This window comes from Sapajus apella, unplaced genomic scaffold, assembly GCF_009761245.1.
Source record: "Sapajus apella isolate SASKATOON/1434 unplaced genomic scaffold, GSC_monkey_1.0 scaffold69, whole genome shotgun sequence".
Lineage (NCBI taxonomy): Eukaryota > Metazoa > Chordata > Mammalia > Primates > Cebidae > Sapajus > Sapajus apella.
This window is the reverse complement of record NW_022437009.1, coordinates 10,806,567-10,831,419: the sequence shown is the minus strand read 5'-3', so window position 1 is coordinate 10,831,419 and position 24,853 is coordinate 10,806,567. Positions and strand designations below refer to the sequence as shown.

The following is a 24,853-nucleotide window of genomic DNA, read 5'->3' as shown; positions in this document are numbered from 1 at the left end:
CGCACTTTCCCAACCCTATGCTCTTAAGAGTTGGTAAAGGGAGAATTTGGTTTATCCAATAATCAGATTAAGAAAGGTATCCCATTTTTTTTTTTTATCCCCTCTAACACGCTCAGCATGAAGAAAGGTATCCCATTTCTAAGGTAGGAGAGCAGGAATCTTAAGTTGAGGTATCCCTGGTACTAAATATGCCATCCTCTGTGACAAGATGGAGATGACAGCCGAGCTTCAGGGTGGAAAGACCCAACCTAGTGAGAGGAAAACGGGCCTCTGGTGAAGGCACCGGGTTCTACGCTAGGGATGAGGGGACAGGCCTCTGCCTGGCCTGAGACAGGAGGAGGAAACTGAGGCATTCGCACTTTTATGGGGCGATCACAGTCCCTGCAGAGTGTGGCAGAGCCGGGAAGAAAGAACCGGAGGTAGAGTCCCACGCCCACCCACTCTCCCCTCCCCTCCCCTCCCCTCCCCTCCCTCCGCGGCCCCGCCTCCCACAAGCCGCTTCCGGCCGAGAGGGGGCGCCTGCGGGCTCCAGGCGCGCCTGCGCAGGGAGGGTGGGTCAGCGCGTTGCTTCTGGCCGGGAGGCGACGCCTGTGGGCTCCAGCCGCGCCTGCGCAGGGAGAGCGGGTCGGCGCGCCGGCGCAGTGCCGCCGTCACAGGCTGAGTGCTGCGGCGCGATCCTCGCTTCCCAGAGTGTTGGCCCGGGAGGAAAGAAGATGGTGCTGGATCTGGATTTGTTTCGGGTGGATAAAGGAGGGGACCCAGCCCTCATCCGAGAGACACAAGAGAAACGCTTCAAGGACCCGGGACTAGTGGACCAGCTGGTGAAGGCAGACAGCGAGTGGCGACGATGTAAGTACCGGGACGGGCGGGTTACTCCCTTGGTCCTAAACCCAATTTTATCTCTCAGCTCCAGCCACCGCTCCTGAGGCCACAGCTTCCACCCTTCGTCAGATCCCCTCCCAGGCTGCGGTGGCTCTGAGGTTCTCCCCATCCCCGAAAACAGCCGGGGATCCGAGGTTGTCCCCACTTTCTCCTCCACCCGGGCGGTGCGAGGTCCCTTACACGCGTGCTCAGTGCGGCTCGCTGCCTGTGTGCGCACGCGCATCGGATGCTGTCAAGTCTTCCTGCCCCACGGGTAGCCAGAGCTTGCCGGGGCGGGAGGTTGTGGGGTCGGGGCCGCTTTCCTAACACGAATCTTTGGTCGCTCCCAGTCTTTTTCTTATCTTCAGCAAGGCCAGAGTGGTCTTCCTTTGATTAGATAGGATCAAAGGCTCCTTCCTGAGGCTGTCACTTCTGCAGCACAGTAGATTGATTCCTTCCGTAAACGGAAGCATTTAGGGGCGTTGGAGGCCGCTCTTGGCCAAATTAAATGATCCTGAAGCTTTTGGGAAGGCCATCTCCCTGACCTGTGGGCATACCTTTAAGAATCGGAAAAGTCTTTTCCGTGGTAGATCAGAGGTGAGAGGAGTGGGGAGGAAAGAAAAAGATTGTAGTGACTGAGGTTGTTTAATTGTGATTTGTGGAAGTTTTCCTTTAAAGACATGGCAGAGTTGGGTTAGAACCTAGAACTGCCGGATCTTGGAGTCATTTCGGGCATCTTTATGAAGCTGAATAAAATCATAGAACCCTCTGCCCTTCAATCTCTGCCTGTATTAACTGGAGTGGTCACTGTTTGGGCAGATGCTGTCGAGTACATGTGATTCGATTTGTCTGATGCAATAGGTCTGCAACCGTCTGGGAGCCAGGTTGATGACAGAATACTACAGAGGCAGCCGCTTTCCAAGAGTGTGGTAGATTTCTACTAGGAAATTGATTTTCTCCTGTTTGTAAGGATCTTGGGTGTCAAAAGAGTATTTGCTAAACTTGAGTTGTGTGCTGATTCTGTATGTCTTAGGCCCACTATTGTAGTAGTTTGTTTGATTGTGAGATGCTACACTTGACCCGAAGTTTTGAGTTGAAATGAAATTTAATGTTGCCACATTCTTTGTTTAGGATAAAACTAGCCTGAGCACTGTTCTACTGAATCTGAAGTCAAGAGTATCATATTTTTGTGTCAGTCCAGCCCTGAGCCAGTGCCAAATGACTTTGAATGTGTTAGCTACTCTTTTGGGTACAATGTCCATATCTGAGGAATTTGTCCCTTATCTGACAAGTAGATAGGTAGTGAGTTCTTCAGGGACAAGGATTGAGTTTTATTCATCTGTATATCCCAGTTTTTAGGATATACATATACACATTTATACATAAAATCCCAGTAACTCCCACTGCACCTGATCCTTGGTAAAGCCTTGATAAAGATTTGTTTGGAGGAGTTCAGGGCACTTTACATTCTCTATGAAAAGTAGTTTATGTAGTTTATTTTCTTTTTTAAAAAACTTAATCCCAAATGTGAAGTTGTTTCTTTTCTTTTCTTTTTTGAGACAGAATCTCTGTTACTCAGGTTGGAGTGCAGTGGCACCATCTCAGCTCACTGCAACCTCTATTTCCTGGTTTCAAGAGATTTTTGTGCCTCAGTCTCCAAGTAGCTGGGACTGCAGGTGCACACCACCACACCAAGCTAATTTTTGTTTTTTGTTTTTTAGTAGAGATGGGGGTTTCACCATGTTGGCTAGGCTGGTCTCCAACTCCTGACCTCAAGTGATCCACCCACATCAGCCTCCCAAAGTGCCGAGATTACAGGTGTGAGCCACTGTGCCTGGCCAGTGGTTTATTTCCAGTGAATCTATTAATTGGATTCTTTTCTATTTGACAACCCTTTCCAATATTCTGTTTGCATCCAAATGGAGTTTATGTTTTTTCCCAAGTTCCCAACTGCCCAAGGTGGACATTGACAGATTTGTATCAAGGTTCTTTGTGTCTTTAACTTCAGATCAGAGGATAGAGTTCTTCTCTCATTGGCTTGAACAAGGGCTTATAATAACAAAGCCACATTAAGAACTCAGACCATGCTCCCTAATTGAAGACACACAGCAAGCTTCAAGTCCTCCACTACATCAATACCAATTTGTCTTTCTGTAGACTTCCAAGGTGCCATTAGAGTTCCTTGGAGAACACAGGAGTCCAATATAACTTGGAGTCATAATACCACATTGAAACTTATAACTCTTCTAACTCCAGAGATTTCAACTGTGGTTTCTTCTTTTTAATTCAGAGTAGTGTAATGACTCTACACTGGGGCATAATTGTCTTGGCCCACTCCCAAAGCAAATAGATTTCCACGTATCTGGAAATCTGCTGCAAACCACAAGAATTCTATCCTCCCTCAAAAAGTGCTATCCAGAGTGTTTTTTTTCTTTTTGCTATCAATTGAAAATTGAAGTTGTTGTTTCCTCTTTTTTTTTTTGAGACAAGGTCTCACCGTGTCACTCAGACACAATCACGGCTTGCTGCAGCCTCGATCTCCCCAGGTTCAGATGATCCTCCTGCCTTGACTTCCGAGTAGCTGAGACTACAGGTGCAATGCCACCGTTCCTGGCTAATTTTTGTGTTTTTTTGTAGAGATGGAGTTTTGCCATGTTGCCTAGGCTGGCCTCAAATTCCTGGCCTCAAGCAATCCTCCCACCTCTGTCTCCCAAAATGTTGGGATTACAGGCATGTAAAACAGGTCGTTATCATTGTTTTCCCCAGCAACTGGAATAGGAATAGCCTTCTAGCCGGGCGCGGTGGCTCACGCCTGTAATCCCAGCACTTTGGGGGGCCGAGGCGGGTGGATCACGAGGTCAAGAGATCGAGACCATCCTGGTCAACATGGTGAAACCCCGTCTCTACTAAAAAAGTACAAAAAATCAGCTGGGCATGGTGGCACGTGCCTGTAATCCCAGCTACTCAGGAGGCTGAGGCAGGAGAATTGCCTGAACCCAGGAGGCGGAGGTTGTGGTGAGCCGAGATCACGCCATTGCACTCCAGCCTGGGTAACAAGAGTGAAACTCCGTCTAAAAAAAAAAAAAAAAAAAGGAATAGCCTTCTATCTGCCTTCAATTTTACTCCCATCTCACCAGGGCATATAATTTTCTAGAATGTAAATCTGATCATTTTACTTGCAGGCTTAAGTTTTGCAGTGACACTCATACTTTAGAGCAGCACTGTCTGATAGGAATAGAATATTAGCTACATGTGTACAGATGCTCCTTGACTCAGGATGGTTTTATGTCCCAATAAATCCATCAGAAGTTGAAAATATTGTAAGTAAGAAATGCATGTATTAACACCTAGCCTTCTGAATATCATAGCTTAGCCAAGCCTACCTTATACGTGCTCAGAACACTGACATTAACCTACAGTTGAGCAAGATCATCTTACACAAACCCTATTTTATAATAAAGTGTTGAATATCTTAGGTAATTTATTACTATTTCATAAAGTTGAACCATCATAAGTTGGCGAAAGTGTCATTGTTAATTTGTTTGTATCCAATCTAAAAAATACAAAGAGCAACAGATGAAACTTAAAAATATATAAAATACATATATATTTTTAAAAAGGTGTGTGTGTGTGTGTGTGTGTGTGTGTGTGTGTGTGTGTGTGTGTATGTTTTTTAGACAGTGTCTCGTTCTGTTGCCCAGGCTGGAATGCAGTGGCATGATCACAGTTCATTGCAGCCTGGACCTCCTGGGTTCAAGTGGTCCTCCCACCTCAACCTCCTGAGTAGCTGAGGCCACAGGTGTGCACCACCACACCCGACTAAATTTTTAATTTTTTGTAGAGGCAGCGTCTCCCTTTGTTGCCCAGGCTGGTCTTGAACTCCTGGACTCAAGTGACCCGTTTCAACCTCCCACACTGCTAGGATTACAGGTGCGAACCACCACACCCAGCTCCCAAATTATATTTTCAATATATAATCAGAATTTTAAAATTACTAAAGCTACTGAGATACTTTATTTTTTGTGAGGGGGCAGGGGTACAAGTCCTCAAACTCCAAAAAGTATGTTTTAGATTTAAAGCACATCTCAGTTCAGGTGCTCATTTCAAATTTCAAATGCTCCTAGTCGCATGATATTAAAAGCTACTGTATTGGACAGTACAGCCTTAAAGCATAAAAATCTAAATTTCTGAACACAATTTACAAAGTCCCCCATGACTTCCTAGCCTCGCCTTCTACCACTCCCCAAATAGGGCCTCCGCCCTTTGCTCTAGCTTGTGATGCTACTCCTAGACTCTTTCACACTTCTGTGACTGTTGCCTCTTCCTGGCATGTTCCTTTTCAGGGTGTGCTGTTCCCCCTTCCATCAGCCCTCTTGGCCACTCAGCTGCTGCTGTAGTGCTACCTCACTTGTTGAGTGCTCTCCTTATATTATCTTACAAATCTCTTACAGCATTTATACTATTCCTGCATATACCCTTCAAAAACCTATTTTTATTGACATATATACAGTAAAGTACACAAATCTTAGTATACAGCTTGATAGGTTTATAAATCTGTACATACATGTGACATTCAGATCAAAATATAAGACATTTTCAGCACACCAACAGATTGCCGTATGCTGCCTCCCAGTCAGCCCCTCCTCCAAAAATAATAGTACTCTTACCTCTGTCACCATAAATTCCTTTGCCTGATTTTGAACTTCATATAAATGGACTTATGTAGTACATACTTTTGTATATGGCTTCTTTCAAGAGTATGTCTGTAAGATGCATCCACGTTGCTAACATGTAGCAGTAGTTGGTTCTCTTCATTGCTATATAATAGTCCACTATGTAAATATGCCAATCAATTCTACTGGTGTATTATGCCAGTCAATTCCACTGGCATATTTACTTCATGACATTTGGATAAACTGGGCTGTTAGCAGTTGAGGGCATTATGAACTAGCTTCTATGAGATTCTTTTTTAAAAAATTTTTGGCCAGATGTGGTGGCTCAAGCCTGTAATCCCAGCACTTTGGGAGGCCAAGGCGGGTGGATCACGAGGTCAGGAGATCAAGACCATCCCGGCTAACATAGTGAAACCCCGTCTCTACTAAAAACACAAAAAATTAGCCAGGCATGGTGGCACATGCCTGTAGTCCAAGCTACTCAGGATGTTGAGGCAGGAGAATTGCATGAACCCAGGAGGTGGAGGTTGCAGGGAGCCAAGATCAAGCCACTGCACTCCCGTCTGGGCAACAGAGTGAGACTTCGTCTCAAAAAAAATTCTGATTGTAAATTAACAAATTATACTTGTATACATATATATAGGGTACAATGTAATGTTATGAGTTACGAATACCATGTGGAATAAAAAAGCAAGCTAATTAACATATATATCACCTCTAATACTTATATTTTGTGATAAGAACATATGTGTATTCTTTTTTTTATTTTTATTTTTTTTAAGACGGGGTTTCACCATGTTGGTCAGGCTGGTCTTGAACTTCCAACCTCAGGTGATCCGCCCACCTTGGCCTCCAAAGTGCTTGGATTACAGGCGTGAGCCACTACACCCGGCCCATATGTGTATTCTTATATGTGTCTTTTGGTAGGCATAAACACTCATTTCTGCTGGGTATGTACCAAAGAGAACTGCTGGATCATAGGGTGGGCACATGTTTAGATTTAGTAGATAATACCAAGTAGTTTTCCAAAGTGGTTATAATGACCGATATTCCCATCAGCAATATCTAAGAGTTCTAGTTTCTCCACATTCTTGCCAGTACTTGACATTGGCAGTCCTTTTAATTTAGCCTTTCTGGTAGATATATAGTGGTGTCTCATTGTTATTTTAATTTGCATTTTCCTGATGACTAAAGATATTGAGCGCTTTTTCCTAAGTTGATGGCATTTGGATAGCCTATCTTGAGAAGCACCCGTTCAAGCCTTTTGACCAATTTTTATTTGTCTTCTTCTTAGTGGTTTTGTAGGAATTATTTATATAGTCTGTATAGAAGAATACCTGTGAGATACAGATACCTGACATCTGCTCTCCCATTTTGTGGCTTGCCTTTTCATTCTTTCAGTCTTGTGATGAATAGAAGTTCCTAATTTTAATGAAGTCTAATTTATTAACTTTTCTTCTGTGATTTATCTATTGTGTTTTGGAAATCATGTTATGTGTTAACCACCAGAAGAGATTCTCCAGTTTTTTGGGTTTTTTTTGTGGAAGTTTTATTTCTTTTTTTTTTTTTTTTTTTTTTTTTTGAGACGGAGTTTCGCTCTTGTTACCCAGGCTGGAGTGCAATGGCGCGATCTCGGCTCACCGCAACCTCCGCCTCCTGGGTTCAGGCAATTCTCCTGCCTCAGCCTCCTGAGTAGCTGGGATTACAGGCACACGCCACCATGCCCAGCTAATTTTTTGTATTTTTAGTAGAGACGGGGTTTCACCGTGTTGACTAGGATGGTCTTGATCTCTTGACCTCGTGATCCACCCGCCTCGGCCTCCCAAAGTGCTGGGATTACAGGCTTGAGCCACCGCGCCCGGCGGAAGTTTTATTTCTTTACCTTTCACATTTAGGTATAAGATTTATTTAATACTAATTGTGGTGTATTATGTGAGATAGATCAATTTTTTTTTTAATGTGGAGGGTCAATTGCTCATGATAAAAATGCAACAAACTAAAAATAGAAGGGAGCTTCTTAATCTGATAGTAGGTACTTATAGTAAAACCCATAGCTAACATTTTTCTTGATGAAATATTGAATGCGTTCCTCTTGAGGTTAGGAACAAGATAAGCATGTCTGTTATCACCTCTTCTAATCAACATTATGCCAGAGGTTCCAGGCAGTATGAATGAGGCAAGAAACGGAAATAAAAGCTTGAAATGGAAGAAACTGTCATTATTTGCAGATCACTTGTGTATGCAGAATCTGAACTATTAAAATTAAATAACTTTAACAAAATCACTGGATACAATACACAGAATCAAAGGTACTTCTATATACAAGTAACAGTTTAGAAGCATCAGGTACATAGAGATACACCTAATAAATAACATTTAAGACTCATACACTGAAAACTATAAAACATTGCTGAGAGAAATTAAAAATAATGAAGGGATATATTATATTCCTTGATTGAAACATTCAGCATTGTTACAATATTCAGTTTTCTTTTCTTTTTCTTTTCTGATATAGTCTTGCTCCGTCACCCAGGCTGGAGTACAGTGGAGTGATCTCGGCTCACTGCAGCCTCCGCCTCCTGGTATCAAGTGATCGTCCCACCCTAGCCTCCCAAGTAGCTGGGACTACAGGCACATGCCACCATGCCCAGCTAATTTTTATTTATTTATTTATTTATTTATTTATATTTTTGTAGAGACAGGGTTTTGTAGAGACTGCCACATTGCCCAGGCTGGTGTCAAATTCCGGGGCTCAAGCGATCCACCCACCTCAGCCTTCCAAAGTGCTGGAATTACAGGCATGAGCCACCGTGCTTTGCCTTCTTTCTTTTTTTTTTTTTTTTTATGCTCCCAGTACCTACTGTGGTGCCTTGCCAATAGGAAGGAATCTCAAAATCATTATAAATTTACAGGAAGTTGCAAAAATAATAGTGAGGTCTTGTTTTCCCCATTGATAACATCTTACATAACTAGTACAATATTAAAACCAAGAAATTGACATTGCTACAATCCACAAATCTTATTCAGATTTTGCCAGTTTTACACGTGTGTGTAGTTCTGTGTGGATCTTATCATGTGTAAATTTGTGTAAACACTGCCACGCTCAAGTTACAGAACTATTTTGTCACCACAAAGATCCTTCTTGCTATCTTCTTGTAGTCCATTCCATTTGGCCTCCATCTTACCGCAGCAACAACTAATCTATTATCTATCTCTATAATTTTATCAATGTTAATAAGTGAGAAAATAGTGATATCGTTTTGCATTGAAGTTTCGTTAAAGAGATATCAAAGAGAAAAACTTATTGGTAAACCCTTAAAGAATAGCTCTGTAGGTGCTATCTCATTTCTCGTCATCCATTTTGCCTCTTAAAAGCTTGAGTTTGGCTGGATTCGGTGGCTCATACCTGTAATCCTAGCACATCCTGGGTAGATCGCTTGAGCCCAAGAGTTTGACACCAACTTGGGCAACACAGCAAAATCCCATCTGTACGAAAATAAAAATAAAAAAATAGCTGGGTGTGGTGGTACAGACTGATAGTCCCAGCTGTCTGGGAAGCTGAGGTGGGAGGAGACAGAGGTTGCAGTAAGCTGAGGTTGTGCGACTGCACTCCAGCCTAGGTGACAGAGTGAGACCCTGTCTCAAAAAAACAAAAGCTTAAGTGCCTGAGTTTTACCATATTGCCCCTCACGTTTAGATTCAAGAGGTCCCACTTTTAGTAATCAGAGTTAGACTGATGATCCATGACACCAATGTATTCATTTGGGCCAATATGTTGACTAGTTAGTGCACTGTCTTCCCCCAAAAGAAACCAAATTATAAGAGACTAAATTATTCTCAAGGCTGCCAGATTAGCATTATATCAAAGCAAAAGGATAACGTTAGCCATTTCTAGTATGGAGAGATAGCAATCATGACTGTACTCTTTTTTTTTTTTTTTTTTTTGAGACGGAGTTTCACTCATGTTACCCAGGCTGGAGTGCAATGGCGCGATCTCGGCTCACCGCAACCTCCGCTTCCTGGGTTCAGGCAATTCTCCTGCCTCAGCCTCCTGAGTAGCTGGGATTACAGGCACGCACCACCATGCCCAGCTAATTTTTTGTATTTTTAGTAGAGACGGGGTTTCACCATGTTGACCAGGATGGTCTCGATCTCTTGACCTCGTGATCCACCCGCCTCAGCCTCCCAAAGTGCTGGGATTACAGGCTTGAGCCACCGCGCCCGGCCGCGACTGTACTCTTTATAGATTCCTGTTCATAGCACTTAGTATCCTTAAATGAGTTTTAAGATAATTGGGCAGGTTAGTTACTTGAATATCTTCCAAGTTTTTCAGATGTGTTAACTCTATAGTGGTGTCATACAGGTTATGATACTTTTTAATTTTAACCTCAGAATGGTCTTTTTCTTGTCACCAAATGCTGGGACACTCTATTATAGTCACCTATGTATGCCAACTAAATTTGGGGCTCTAAAGCTCTAAGATTAGGCCCAGTGTGGGGGCTCATACCTGTAATCTCAGCACTTTGGGAGGCCAAGGTGGGTGGATCACATGAGGTCAGGAGTTCGAGACTAGCCTGGCCAACATGGCGAAATCCTGTCTCTATGAAAAACACAAAAGTTAATCGGTGTGGTAGCAGACACCTGTACTCCTAGCTCCTCGGGAGGCTGAGGCAGGAGAATCGCTTGAACCTGGGAGGCGGAGGGTGCAGTGAGCCCAGATCGCACAACTGCATTCCAGCCTGGGCAACATGAGCAAGACTCTGTCTCAAAAAAAAAAAAAAAAAGCTCTAAGATTTTATGACATCATGAGGCAGATGTCAACTCTGCCGGCATTTAGGGCATATTTAGGCCTTAACCTGAGATCAGTATTAAGAAGTCATGATCAGGAGAAGGGAGTATCTTAATTATCGGCATTTCTTTGGTATATTCTTGGGTTCTTTATTCCTAGGTAGATTTCGGGCAGACAACTTGAACAAACTGAAGAACCTATGCAGCAAGACAATTGGAGAGAAAATGAAGGTAAGAGAACTGAGAAACAGCCATGAGAGCTTGAACGGAGATATTTGATCTTGCTCTTAGCTAGTGTTCACTGAAGTTCTAACTCAGTGTTTAAGTCTACAAGATGCTTAATTTCTGTAGGGGGAAATGTTTTAAAAAGAAAGAGAGGCAGGGAACTTAGAGGGGCTTTCAAATACTTTACCCCAAGTCTGTCTTCTGTGTTCAGGTAAGATTCTTATCTCACTAACCATTTGTTGTCTATTCTGTTCTTACGTTAGGAATATAAATTCCACCAGTCATCTTTTCCAGGCTCAACCTGTGGTGCCAGAAAGGATTTCTTATGGCACATTTCAGATTTTTCATCTCAGTACAGTCATGCTCCATGATGAAAATGGTACAGCCTCCCCCCCCCCAAAAAAAAAGAAAATAGTACAGATTCAGAGTTCAAATCTTGCTAAGTTACATGACTTTCAGGCAAGTTTATGTCTAAGCCTCAGTTTTCTCATCTGTAAAATGACGATACTAACACACCTATAGAATGGAATTGTTAGAACCTTTTCTTAAATTTAAATGCCAAGCAATGGTTATGGATAGAATTAAATTTCTTTTAAATGTAGAAAACTGGGCACGATGTCTAGAACATGTAGTTGGTCAGTAATTGTGAGTTAAAAGGAATGCCAAGTAATGTTACTGGACTTCGTCCAAAAAAAATCCTTCCTATGCTTGAAAAATACTAAGTTTCAGCTCAGCTCTTGCTTTGGTATCCAGAATAGTTCATGTTTTTTAACATTTCTTCAAAAATAACCTGTTTAGCCTCTCAATCATACTACATTACATATGATAGCTGGGTGTGGTAGCTCACGCCTGTAGTCCCAGCACTTTGGGAGGCCAAGGTGGGCAAATTGCTTGAGCTCAGGAATTCAACACCAGCCTGGGCAACATGGTGAAACCCTGTCTCTACAAAAATAAAATAAAATAATTAGCCAGGCATGGTGGCCCATGCCTGTGGTTCAGGAGGCTGAGGTGGGAGGATCACTTGAGCCCAGGTGGTAAAAGTTGCAGTGAGCCAGGATTGTGCTACTGAACTCCAGCCTGGGTTTCCAGCGAAACCCTGTCTCCCCTCCGCCAAACAAAAAACAAAAAATAAATTAAGTGAACTTTACAATCTAGATTACTTTTAAGTTGTAAACCTCAAAACTAAACAACAACAACAAAAATTATAAAACTTTGGAACCTACACCAGTAAAGAGCACAAAAAGATTGCCTTGGGATTCTGGCACCTTCCACTTGACTTCATGATAGTCTGCATCTTTCTTTCTTTTTTTTTTTTTTGAGACACAGTTTTTGCTCTTGTTACCCAGGCTGGAGTGCAATGGCGCAATCTCGGCTCACTGCAACCTCCGCCTCCTGGGTTCAGGCAATTCTCCTGCCTCAGCCTCCTGAGTAGCTGGGATTACAGGCACGTGCCACCATGCCCAGCTAATTTTTTGCATTTTTAGTAGAGACGGGGTTTCACCATGTTGACCAGGATGGTCTCGATCTCTTGACCTCGTGATCCACCCGCCTCGGCCTCCCAAAGTGCTGGGATTACAGGCTTGAGCCACCGCGCCCGGCTTTAGTCTGCATCTTTCTCTGACAACATTTTGTTACACTTTCAGCATGTAACACTTTTAGCTGTGAAAAGTGATATTGATAATCATGCAGTTGCTTTCTGTGGGACTTAATCATTCTCATGAGAGAGGCCCCATAATTATGTTAATTCCCATGTATACTCCTCCTTGGGTGTTCTTTGGGATCTATGTACAGTTAGTGCCAGCTGGGTATTTTTTGTAGCAAGAAGATGGGATTGTGAGTGTTGTCATTTACAATAACATTCTTAGATCTGATTTTGTTGCTAGCCATGCAGGGAGTGTTCACTCCCGCTGCCATTGAAATGGTAATAATAGTGCTTTAATTTGTAGAGCTCGAAAACATTCAGATACTTTCACAGACATCTCATTTTGGTTTTGATCCTTACTGCAAATAGAACATGGAGTGCAGATAGTACATTTATCAGCCCTATTTAAAGGGTAAGGGAATAGTCTTAGGAAATTATAAAGAGCTGATTTAAAATCATACCGTAATGTAGTTGCAGAGTCAAACCTTGAGCTCAGAACTTGAATTTGCCGCTCTGGGGGACTGTCAAACAGCAAGGGAGGCTGGTAACATATGCTCACTCTGCCTATGATGCCATTGTAAAAATCTTGAGATATTAGTCAATTTTTTTCCTACTTCTGTAGTCTGTGTTTGTTCTTATCTAGACTCATTATGATAGCTTCAGATTTTTCCAAGTTTTTTTCTTTTTTTAAGACAAAGTCCCATTTTGCTGCCCAGGCTGGAGTGCAGTGAGACAGTCATGGCTTACTGCTTTCTCAACCTCCTGAGCTTAAGTAGCCCTCCTGCCTCAGCCTCCCTAGTAGCGTGCCACCACACTCGGCTAATTTTTTTTTTGTAAAGACAGAGTTTCCCAATGTTGCCACTGGACCTGGCCAGATTTTTCCAACTTTTTAAGATGATTTTGCTCTGAGTCACTGAAGGGTGTGAGTGGAGTTATGGTTAGAATTTTGACTGTATGAGAATGTATAATGAACCTAAAGGATTTCCATGCTTTACATTTAGAAGATTTAGTGCTTTCGGTCTTTCTTTTCTTTTCTTTTTTTTGAGACAATGTCTTGCTTTATTGCCCAGGCTGGAGTGCAGTGGCATGATCATAGCTCACTGGAGCCTCCAACTCCTTGGCTCAAGCAGTCCTCCCACCTCAGCCTCTCAAGTAACTAGGACTGTAGGCACATGCCACTGTGCCTGGCTAATTTTTTAAAAAGCCAATGCTAGAGTGCATTGGCATAATCATAGCTCACCACAGCCACTAATTCTTGGGCTTAAGCAGCCTCCCATCTCAGCCTCCCAAGTAGCTGAAACTACAGGTGCACTCCACTATGCCTGCATGGTGGCTCACACCTGTAATCCCAGCACTTTGGGAGGCTGAGGAGGACAGATCATGAGGTCAAGAGATCGAGACCATCCTGGCTAACATGGTGAAACCTCGTCTCTGCTGAAAAAAAATGCAAAAATTAGCTGGGTGTGGTGGCGTGCGCCTGTAGTCTCAGCTACTCGGGTGGCTGAGGCAGGAGAATCGCTTGAACCCAGGAGGCGGAGATTGCAGTGAGCTGAGAGCATGCCACTGCACTCCAGTATGGGTGACAGAGTGAGACTCCATAAAACAAAAAAAGAATCCATACGCGGGTGTGTCTGCTCCAGGGCCTGCTCCTGAGCACTGCACTGTCTCTCCAATGCTTATAGCTCATGAGCATTTCAAATAAATTCTCTTCTGATTCCTGTGATGATCTATGTACAGGGAATGACATTCTTCTCATGTTCTTCAGGATGTTAATTCTCTGACCCAGACAGATTAATTGATTTTAGGATCAAAAAGCTATTCAGTGGCAGCACAGGGACTTGAAACTTTGACTTCTGGCCTCCAGTGTACTAATTTTTCTCCTACATGTTGAATCTTTTAGAAAAATTTATGTAAGAAGTCTGTGATTCCTTTATACAATATGTTAATTTGGTCTACACTTTATAAAACGCTAGAGATTTTCTTTTATTTAGTTGTGTTGGGTTTTTTTCCTTCCTGCAGAAAAAAGAGCCAGTGGGAGATGATGACTCCATCCCGGAGAATGTACTGAATTTCGATGACCTTACTGCAGACACTTTAGCTGTAAGTTACAGTCCTTTTTTAAGTTAGAATCTCTGCTATTTTGTCTTAATTTATTCCTAGACAGCAAGTGCTCACACTCTGCTCTACACAGCATTGTGGCATCCTTTAATTTCTGCTGCTAATTTCTGCTGCTGGGAAATGTCCCCACCCATTCTTGTTATATTCTAAACTTGAGTATTAGACAGCAGAGATGGAGACAGATGGAGTGGGAGAGTCAAGGGTAGGAAGAATAGAAAAAGGAAAGGGACTGTGTTTGGTTATATAACTCCATTTTCTACCCTTTGTTTCACAAAGGCAAGAAACCTCAGTTGACTATAATACAGTAAATATTCAGTACGCTGGGCAAGAACAGTAATTTTTGAGTTTTTTAGTCAATGAACCCTTTTTTGAAACCCTTAACATATAGAAGAACATAAACCAAAAAAGCAAAGTTGCTGTGCTTGAAGGGCTGGGGTTGGGGGCCTAAGCCTGCCTCGTCCACTGCTAAGGGCTCACCTCAAAGAAATAAGAGCACACTTTGGAACACTTGCAATACAAAATATAAAATATGCTTCAGACAAATCTCTTACTCCTAATGCATTTATAATCTTCCTAGGGAACAGTTAAATGCAGCACATCAATAGAGTGCTAAATTGGCTCAGTCAACAAAATCAGAAAGTGGAAATTAAGGAAAAGTCCTCTTGAGAGAGTGACAGTACTAAAATTCCTGAGATGTAAGGGAACAATAGGAGTGGCCAGAACTGTCCATCTCTGCCCTAAGCACCCCCAAAGAAAAATGCCAATGGATTGGTAGGGCAAGACTATATATCCGTGTGTGAAATAAATCTCAGTTCTTCAAAAGTCTTCATTTCCAGTTTTTAAAATGCTACCACAAGGGCTATCCTTAGAGCACAATAGGGTTAGGGCAACACAATCTTATTCCTGTGCTGTCCTTGCCTCACTGCCCTGCTTACGGGCCTGGCCTGTTCATCTACAGAACCTGAAAGTCTCACAAATCAAAAAAGTCCGACTCCTCATTGATGAAGCCATCCTGAAGTGTGACGCTGAGCGGATAAAGCTGGAAGCAGAGCGGTTTGAGAACCTTCGAGAGATCGGGAACCTTCTGCACCCTTCTGTGCCCATCAGTAACGATGAGGTAGGAGGCTGTGCCGCAGCAGGAGTCTGCCTCACATCGCTGCTGTCTCTGCTGAGGCGGGGACGGGAGGAGACATGTGGAATGTGGAACGCTGGCACTCCCTGTCAGAAGCAGGTTCTTTGTATATGCTCTCTGTCCACCAATTGAGAATTGCAGGAGTCAGATCCTTGTCTGATTGGGAAGTAGCAGAGACAGCAGGTAGGAGGAGACTCCTGGCACAGAAATCTCTTCTAAATAGGGCTGCTGTCCTCCACTGTGTGTTGCCTGTGGTAGCAGGCGTCTCGTGGGAGGGATCTGCTAAATCAACCTAACCCCCTCACCCACACCCTGCTGAGAAGCTGCAGGTTGAAGGGAAATCTGCATGATAAAAGTTTCCTGCTGAGCGGGAGCTTCCCCTGCACAAAGCTGCTCTGAGCCCAGCCTTTGTTCCCTGACACCCCAGCCGAAGCAGGGCCCATCTGTGCCTCTTTCATTCATTCCCTGGTGAACATTAAACTCACTGCAGGCTGGGGTATGCCGGAGGCTGCAGAGCACAGACCTTGAGCAGACTCCGGAGGTCAGGGCCGTGAGTCCGCCCTCCTGTGGCCCTGGGACCAATGAGAGCATGGAAAAAAAAAAAAAAATCTACATTCTCCTCTGCACCCCAGGCAATGTCAATTGTCTGGGAAGGGTTGTCCTTGTGCAGGATTTGAGGGGTAATTTAAAAGGGTAAAAAAAAAACAAAACAAACAGAATACTATAGAACTCTTGGAAAATTATCATTCCCAGTTTTATGGCTAGAATTACTTCTCTTTTTTTTTTTTCTTTTTCTTTTTTTAAGCAGTGAGATCTAAGTTTATCATGGCTAGAATTACTTCTCAAACTTTGTAAGTTATTACTTGTCCATTGAGTAGCAAGTTGCCTTCTCTAGTTATGATACACAGTAGTGTTTGAGTTAAGCAATGGCTTCACAAAGCTAAGTTGTTCTTGGAATAAAGTTGGAAAGATGGGGGTTGTAAAATTAAGAAATCATGTATCAGGCTTGGCACCGTGGCTCACCCCTGTAATCCCAGCACTTTGAGACGCCTAGGCACACAGATCGCTTGAGCCCAGGAGTTAGAGACCAGCCTGGGCAACATGGCAAAACCCTGTCTCTACAAAAAATACAAAAATGAGCCAAGCGTATTGTCGCACGGCTGTAGTCCCAGTGAGGCTGAAGTGGGAGGATCACTGGAGCCTGGAAGGTTGAGGCTGCAGTGAGCCAAGATTATGCCACTATACATCAGCCTGGATGACAGAGTAAGACCTTGTCTACACACACACACACACACACACACACACACACACACACACACACACACTCTATTAATTTAAAATATAATAAAACCATATGTCATGTATCTTTCTTTCTTGGTCTGTTTCCTTAGGATGCAGACAACAAAGTAGAGAGGATTTGGGGTGATTGTTCCGTCAGGAAGAAGTACTCTCATGTGGACCTGGTGGTGATGGTAGATGGCTTTGAAGGCGAAAAGGGGGCCGTGGTGGCTGGGAGTCGAGGGTACTTCTTGAAGGTAAGAGCTGGGAACCAGTGGGGATAGAATTAGGTGGAGAAACATAACCTACTTCCTACTTAAAGAGGCCCACAGATCTACCAGTTGTACTCGCCTTTCTGCAAATGTATTGGCAATTAGATGCAATTCTCTTTCTAAAGCAAGAGAGGGCTTATCAGGATTCCATAGAACAAAAGCCACTAAGTGGTCCTCCATAATGAATGTATGTTTTGCTGACTGAATCAGAACAGTCTCTGCCTTTAAGTAGCTCAGTATAATTGGACAGTCAGACAAGTAACAAAGAATCAAAATCTACTGTCATAAGCGCTGTGGTTTGTGTAGGCCCAAAGTGCTTTGAGAGCATAAAGAGAATTCTCTCAACGGCATGCCTGGATGATACGCTGTTACTTGCTTCGGTGTTTGGAATGAATCTCAAGGTTCAGAATGTCAGTTGTTGTAATCCGTGGCCTTTTTTGGCCTCCTGTGTGACCCTAGGTAGTCCTGTTCTCTTGCCCCAGGGTGTCAGCTGTAGCTGAACATGGTGGTAACAGGACCCAATCACACGGTACTGTGTCTCTGCTCCTCTAGGGGGTCCTGGTGTTCCTGGAACAGGCGCTCATTCAGTATGCTCTTCGCACCTTGGGAAGTCGGGGCTACACTCCCATTTATACCCCCTTTTTCATGAGGAAAGAGGTCATGCAGGAGGTGGCACAGCTCAGCCAGTTTGATGAAGAACTTTATAAGGTGAGTAGCCCGGGGCATGTGGCAGAATGACTTCTTTAGTTATGTAGCTTAACTTCATTGATACAGAGTGGCGCTGTCCAAAAGAACTTTCTGTGATGATGGAAACATTGTCTGTGACTCTTGAGCATTTAAAATGTGGGTGGTGCAACTGAGGAAGCACATTTTTAATTTTAATTAATTTTAACTTAAACATGTAGCTAATGACTACCATATTAGACAGTGCAGCTGCAGAGCCTCTTTTACCTTTTCCTGGGTAATCTGTATGATGTCTATAAATTCAGCATACTTGAACACCATGAGCTTAGAAAAGAAGCCCATTCAGGCCGGGCACAGTGGCTCACACCTGTAATCCCAGCACTTTGGGAGGCCAAGGCAGGCAGGTCACAAGGTCAGGAGATGGAGACCATCCTGGTCAACATGGTGAAACCCCATCTCTACTAAAATACAAAAAATTAGCCAGGCATAGAGGTGCACACCTGTAGTCCCAGCTACTTGGGAGGCTGAGGCAGGGGAATCACTTGAACCCAGGAGGCAAAGATTGCAGTGAGCTGAGATCATGCCACTACACTCCAGCCTGGCAACAGAGGGAGACTCTGTCTCAAAAAAAAAAGAAAAGAAGCCCATTACTGGGGGCTTGGACAAAAGGAAATTACAGTGGTGGCACTGATCTCCTAGTCCACTTCTCATGTCCTCCCATTCCAAACCCCAGACTGGAAGCTTCCACAGGGTGAGACATAACTTGCCTTGGGATGGAGGTGGCTTCCAGTCTGTGGCCCCTTCTCAACCATGGACCATGTCAGGGAGAGACAGACAATTCAAGTCAAGGTTCAAAAGGTCATTGTGATCAACTGGCTCTAACACCAATAACAACATCCTACTCTGTGTTGAGCACCAAGATTTCTAGCGCGTTTCTGCTAACAGCTGTCTATCAGCAGTGTCTACTATTTATCTGTCCCTCCCTTTCAACTCTTCTGTCAGAAATAGGAACTTAGTTCTTCTTTTTACATTTTTTTTTAAAGACGGGGTTTCACCATGTTGGTCAGGCTGGTCTTGAACTCCCGACCTCAGGTGATCCACCCGCCTTGGCCTCCCAGAGTGCTAGGATTACAGGCATGAGCCACTGCGCCCGGCGGGACTTAGTTCTTACTGGCTTATTTCCTCTCCAGACAGTGGAGGAAGAGTTAGACAACTGCTGTTGGGCTCATCTAATTTATATAGGGAGATAGTTCAATAATTAGAACAATCTTTCCATTGGTTCTGTTGATGAGGTCAAAGTTAAGTTTTCATTCAAGACGCACTGGGAAACAATGCTGTCTCTAAACCCTGAGCATTAGTATAACCTTGACTTCCTCCCTCTCTTCTTTCTTTTAATGAACGAAGGAATGTGTTTCTTTATCGACTAAAACCTGTTTTGCCTTTTCTTTCTTTTTCTAATTTCAACTCCTAAGATTAGATAATCACTAACAGAACATTGGAAATGTCCACTGCACAAGAATACAAAAAAAAAAAAAAATTAAAAATTAAAAAAAATTAAGTTAAAAAAAAAAAGAAAGAAAGAAATGTCCACTGCAGGTAACCAACCTGAGGGAGAAACCTATATGGAGTATTATGGAAACTATTAGGTAGCTGGTGTTCCCTGAGTCCTGCATTCTCCATCTCTTATCTCCAGATGCTTCTTGTACCCACAGGCAGGAAGAATCACAGGTTTCAATAGTGAAGAATTTGGCTGGCACTACCTCAGTTGTGGCTGGGCATGGTGGCTCACACCTGTAATCCTAACACTTCGGAAGGTTGAGGCAGGTGGATCATGAGGTCAGGAGTTCAAGACCAGCCTGGCCAAGATAGTGAAACCCTGTCTGTACTAAAAATAGAAAAATTAGCCCGGTGTGGTGGCAGGCACCTGTAATCTCAGCCACTCGGGAGACTGAAGCAGAGAATTGCTTGAACCCAGGAAGTGGAGGTTGCAGTGAGCCGAGATCACATCACTGTGCTCCAGCCTGGGAAGCAAAGCAAGACTCCGTATCATAAAAACAATCCTTGGTTCTGTAAGAATGAATATAGCGCTACCAAATAGAACTTTCTGCACTGTTGGAAATGTTCTCTAAGTCTGCATGATCCAGCGTGGCAGCCATCAGCCACATGTGACTTGAGCACTGAAAATGTGGCTGATGCAACTGAGGAACTAAATTTTAATTTTAATTTAATTTGTTTTTATTATTTTTAAAAATTAATTTCTTATATAGAGACAGGGTCTCACTATATTGCCCAGACTGATCTCAAACTCCTGGGCTCAAGCAATCCACCTGTCTCAGCCTTCCAAAATGTTGGAATTATGGAATTACAGATGTGAGCCACTGCGCCCAGCCCAATTTAATTTAATTTAAATAGTCGTATGTGGCCAGCTATACCGTATTAGGCCACACAGCCCTAGAGCTTTCCTGTGTTGTATGTGAATGACCCCACAAGTGGCTAAATTTCTTCTGCCAGGTAGCAAGGTAGTTTTCCAAACCTCTAAACACTGACCCAGGGGAACCTTTCTTCCTTACTTTTTTTTTTTTTTTTTTATTAAAATACTGCTACATGACAGAAAATTTAGAAATGGCAGGGGGAATTTTCTGCTTTTCCATGACCTACTGGGAAGCATTAGATGACCTAATATAACAACTGTCATCTTAAAATATTCATTTTGTGATTTTTTTCCATACATATGTTGTTTTCACATACTTATAATTGCCATGTACATAAATTGCCTTTTTACTTGGCATTATTTTTTATTTTTATTTTTGTTTATGTATTTATTTTTGGAGACAGAGTCTAACTCTATTGCCCATGCTGGAGTGCAGTGGCACGATCTTGGCTCACTGTAACCTCCACCTCCCAGGTTCAAGTGATTTTCGTGCCTCAGCCTCCCGAGTAGCTGGGATTACAGATGTATGCTACCACACCTGGCTAATTTTTGTATTTTTAGTAGGGAAGGTATTTCACCGTATTGGCCAGGCTGATCTTGAACTCCTGACCTCACATGATCTGCCCGCCTCGGCCTCCCAAAGTGCTGGGATTACAGGCATGAGCCACCGTGCTCATCTGCCTTTTTACATAGCATATCAAAAGTGTTCTTCTGTGTTACTGCATGGTCGTCATTGTTATGGTTGTATAATATTCCATAAATAATGTTTCAGTGAACTTTGTCCTGTCCGAACTTTTTTTGTTTTTTGGTGTTTTTTTTTTTTGCATTATTTTCTTCGGCTGAACAGCAAAGTATATTCTTTAAGGATTATAACCACTAGACTAACCCTTAAGCACCAAGAAAGCAGAGGCTGGTGTCCCTTTTTGCTCCATGTTGGTGTTTAGTAAATGCCTCACAAATACTAATTTATGTAGCTACCGGCCGGGCACGGTGGCTCACACCTATAATCCCAGCACTTTGGGAGGCCAAGGCGGGTGGATCACAAGGTCAGAAGTTCGAAACCAGCCTGACCAACATGGTGAAACCCCATCTCTACTAACAATAGAAAAATTAGCCAGGCATGATGGCACGTGCCTGTAGTCCCAGCTATTCAGAAGGCTGAGGCAGGAGAATCCCTTGAACCCAGGAGGCAGAGGTTGCAGTGAGCCAAGATCCCGCCATTGCACTTCCAGCCTGGGCAACAGAGTGAGAGTCCATCTCCCAAAAAAAAAAAAAAGAGGAGTGGAAAATATTCTCTCCTCTTAATTTACATTTTTTTTGTCTCTGTCAGGAACCCCATTTTGGACTGACCCATTCCCTCATCTTTTTGGTATTCTCTCCCCACTCCCAGGCAGGGATTAAAGGAAATTTTTCCTGTATTATCATTGCTATCTTTCTTGTGGTTTCTTATTCTAGCCAAGGTCCTCCACTCTTCCTCTTAACTGGTATAGGTCCTTCCTTCCATAGGTGATTGGCAAAGGCAGTGAAAAGTCTGATGACAACTCCTATGATGAGAAGTACCTGATTGCCACCTCAGAGCAGCCCATTGCGGCTCTGCACCGGGATGAGTGGCTCCGGCCGGAGGACCTGCCCATCAAGTACGCTGGTCTGTCCACCTGCTTCCGCCAGGAGGTGGGCTCCCATGGCCGTGACACCCGTGGCATCTTCCGAGTCCATCAGTTTGAGAAGGTGAGTAGATGGGTCAGGGTAAGGAGTGGAACTTTCTCTCTAGGATGGTTAGACGAGAGACAGGATCTGTGCTGCTGAGGCCCAGCCTGGCTCCAGCTTTTCCTCTCATCGCTTCCATCTGTGGATCTGGGGAAACGCATGGTGGAGTGGCTTGGAATATGGACTCTGAAACCAGACTGCGGCTCTACCACTTACCAGCTGTGTAACGTTGGGCAAAATGCATAGGCCCCCAGTGCTCCGTTTCTGCCTTTGTGCGAGGAGGAAAACTGTAACAGTGCCTGCTCACCAGGCCTGTTGTGGCCTATTGTGAGGATTATCCCAGTCAGTAGACGTAAAGCACACAGAGTAGTGGCTGACGTGCACATGGGAAGCTCGTGCCATAAGTATTTGCTCTTGTTGTGGTCCAGTCCCAGTTGCTGGGGTCCCAGCTTTGCCTGCCTCGCAGTGGTATGGAAATGGGCCTTCACTGTAAGGATATCTCCTGCTTCAGTCCTTTATTCACCCTATACTGCTATCACCCTCTCCTTGGGTCCCTCTCTGCAGATTGAACAGTTTGTATACTCATCACCCCATGACAACAAGTCCTGGGAGATGTTTGAAGAGATGATTACCACCGCAGAGGAGTTCTACCAGTCCCTGGGGATTCCTTACCACATTGTGAATATTGTCTCAGGTATGGGACCCAGCCTCTTCTCACCCTCCCTTTCCTGCATCCTGCAGACGCCACCCTCCCCTGAGCCCCCACACAGAGAAACAGCTCACAATTCAAGTCATGGCTCACATTAATTAAAATATTACACGCTTCTCACTTGGGAGTATTTGGTGATAAGAATATCTGGATGTGATTTCACTTCTGGAGACAGGACATGAATTAAAGAATTCTTCAGGCTTGCTAAAGGTTAGGCTTCTGAAATACCATCCCTCCTTCATGAGTTGGAGGGGTTTTTCCTTACAGGTTCTTTGAATCACGCTGCCAGTAAGAAGCTTGACCTGGAGGCCTGGTTTCCGGGCTCAGGAGCCTTCCGTGAGTTGGTCTCGTGTTCTAATTGCACGGATTACCAGGCTCGCCGGCTTCGAATCCGATATGGGCAAACCAAGAAGATGATGGACAAGGTAGATGGCCCCCAGGGAGGTGGGAAGCAGAGCCTTCAGTACACAGCCTGTCTGTCTTATTTCTCAGCCTTTGGGGTGCATTGGTCCCCAGCATCATGGGAAAATCTGAGCTTCTCAATCTAGACCAAAAAGGGAATCTGAAAATGCCTTCTGAGTCAGGACTGAGTTCTTTTAGCTAGAAACCTGAATCTAGCTCTCTTCTATAAGGTAATTCTAGCTTTTCTCTTTCTGGCTTTGTTTTTCTTAACTCCAGAGAAAGGATAATCTCCATTTATCTACACAGAACAAGTTGGAGGCTTCCCACTTCTCACCCAAGAAGGTCTGGGTTGTAAGCTCTCTCTTTAAACCCAATTTTCAGGCCCTACTCTTTTCCAAGTCAGGGGCTTGAAAGGGGTGAAAAGGAGAGGCCACAGTAGTAGTTTCTTCCTTCCCTCAAAGGGCCCAACTCCTCAAAATACCAGAACCTACCGTGTGTCACTCATGGAGACATGAGGGATCTTTCTGCAGTTACCTAATAGGCAGTAAACACCAAATAATTCAGGTTTGGAAAAAAGTTGCTAAGGGGTAGAACCCATCACTTTGATCTGACAGTTACGGTTGGGGAAGTCTCGTTGAATGGATGGTTCCTGGCCATCAGTAAGACCAGCTGAGAGTTGAGCCCAACGTTCCCTCTGGGACCCTGTCTTCCCAGGTGGAGTTTGTCCATATGCTCAATGCTACCATGTGCGCCACTACCCGTACCATCTGCGCCATCCTGGAGAACTACCAGACAGAGAAGGGCATCACTGTGCCTGAGAAATTGAAGGAGTTCATGCCACCAGGTAAAACTCCCAGCTTAGCTCATCATCATCCTCTTTTCTGTCTTCACACTCCTCTAAATAGCAGGCCACTTTCAGGAGGTACCAGGTTTTTTTGTTCAGACACAGCCCCTGAAACTGCCCTCTAGGGCTGGGAAGGGCAGGGGGCCTGGTTGAGAAAATAACCCGTGCAGTTATGATACTGAAATGCTACTAAAATTCAGACTAGGGAAGAAAAGAATAAAGGAAACCGGTGCCTATCAAAGGGACCCCTCTGTTCAAAGGGATCATCATCTTGTTGAATTCTCCCCAGAGGTCTTAGGGCTTTAACTCCCTGAGAAACAATAGGTCATCTGGTTGGCTCTTCCCTCCCAGGACTGCAAGAACTGATCCCCTTTGTGAAGCCTGCGCCCATTGACCAGGAGCCATCAAAGAAACAGAAGAAGCAACATGAGGGCAGCAAAAAGAAAGCAAGAGACGTCACCCTGGAAAACCGGCTTCAGAACATGGAGGTCACCGACGCCTGAACATTCCTGCCTCCCTGTTTGCCAGGCTTTCATTTCTGTCTGCCGAGATCTCAGAGCCTGCCCAAGAGCAGGGAAGCCACGCACCCATTCATCGCCCTGCCCCCATCTGATTATGTAGCTAAGAGGGGAACAGTGCCACGTACCGCACAGATGTTCCTGTCTCCTCGCATGGACATAGGAACCCATCACCGATGACTGATGAAACCGTGTAATAAAGCATCTCTGGGGAGGGCTTAGGACTTTTCCTCAGTCTTCTTCCTGGGACTTGAACCCTGCCTCTGATGGTTCTCCCTGATACTCATTTCTGCTTTTCCTTCCAAATTTGGCTGCTCCCTCTAGTTAGCAACTCACAGAGCCTTTAAATAAGTAGGTGAAGGGACGGGTATACTTAGAAGAGGCTCAAGGGGAAGGTGGAAAATGGAGTCTGAAACACACAAGCTTGCAGGGCAAGGGCCAGGATCCTCCTTTACGAATATGTTCCTGCTTGAAATCATTGAGGTAGGACTAGTTTAGACAAGAACTGATGTAAAAGCCTCTTAGCACTTCTGTTCCCTATCAAGGGCTCCATGGAAAGGAGGAGGCTG

The 24,853-nt window shown here is 44.1% G+C and overlaps 1 protein-coding gene across 2 annotated transcripts; it reads left to right on the top strand.

Moving 5' to 3' along the window:
* The first annotated feature begins 603 nt into the window (after positions 1-603).
* SARS1 (seryl-tRNA synthetase 1) lies at positions 604-24,544 on the top strand. Of its 2 annotated transcripts, XM_032249880.1 has the most exons (12): positions 604-849; positions 10,483-10,553; positions 14,209-14,289; positions 15,266-15,424; positions 16,831-16,974; positions 17,542-17,697; positions 21,611-21,832; positions 22,376-22,505; positions 22,788-22,945; positions 23,199-23,264; positions 23,637-23,766; positions 24,118-24,544. In XM_032249880.1, the coding sequence occupies exons 1-12, from the start codon at positions 714-716 to the stop codon at positions 24,267-24,269; spliced, it is 1,605 nt and encodes a 534-aa protein (XP_032105771.1). In that variant the 5' UTR covers positions 604-713; the 3' UTR covers positions 24,270-24,544. The 2 variants fall into 2 exon arrangements, with proteins under 2 accessions (XP_032105771.1, XP_032105772.1); XM_032249881.1 differs by lacking the exon at positions 23,199-23,264 and having other exon boundaries at positions 605-849.
* The last annotated feature ends 309 nt before the right edge of the window (positions 24,545-24,853 follow it).

Excerpts from the sequence above, each read along its gene's own strand:
- SARS1 (XM_032249880.1), top strand. The coding sequence starts at position 714 with ATGGTGCTGGATCTGGATTTGTTTCGGGTGGATAAAGGAGGGGACCCA. Across the intron at positions 15,425-16,830 it reads TGCCCATCAGTAACGATGAG|GATGCAGACAACAAAGTAGA; the intron begins GTAGGAGGCTGT and ends CTGTTTCCTTAG. Across the intron at positions 22,506-22,787 it reads CATTGTGAATATTGTCTCAG|GTTCTTTGAATCACGCTGCC; the intron begins GTATGGGACCCA and ends TTTTCCTTACAG.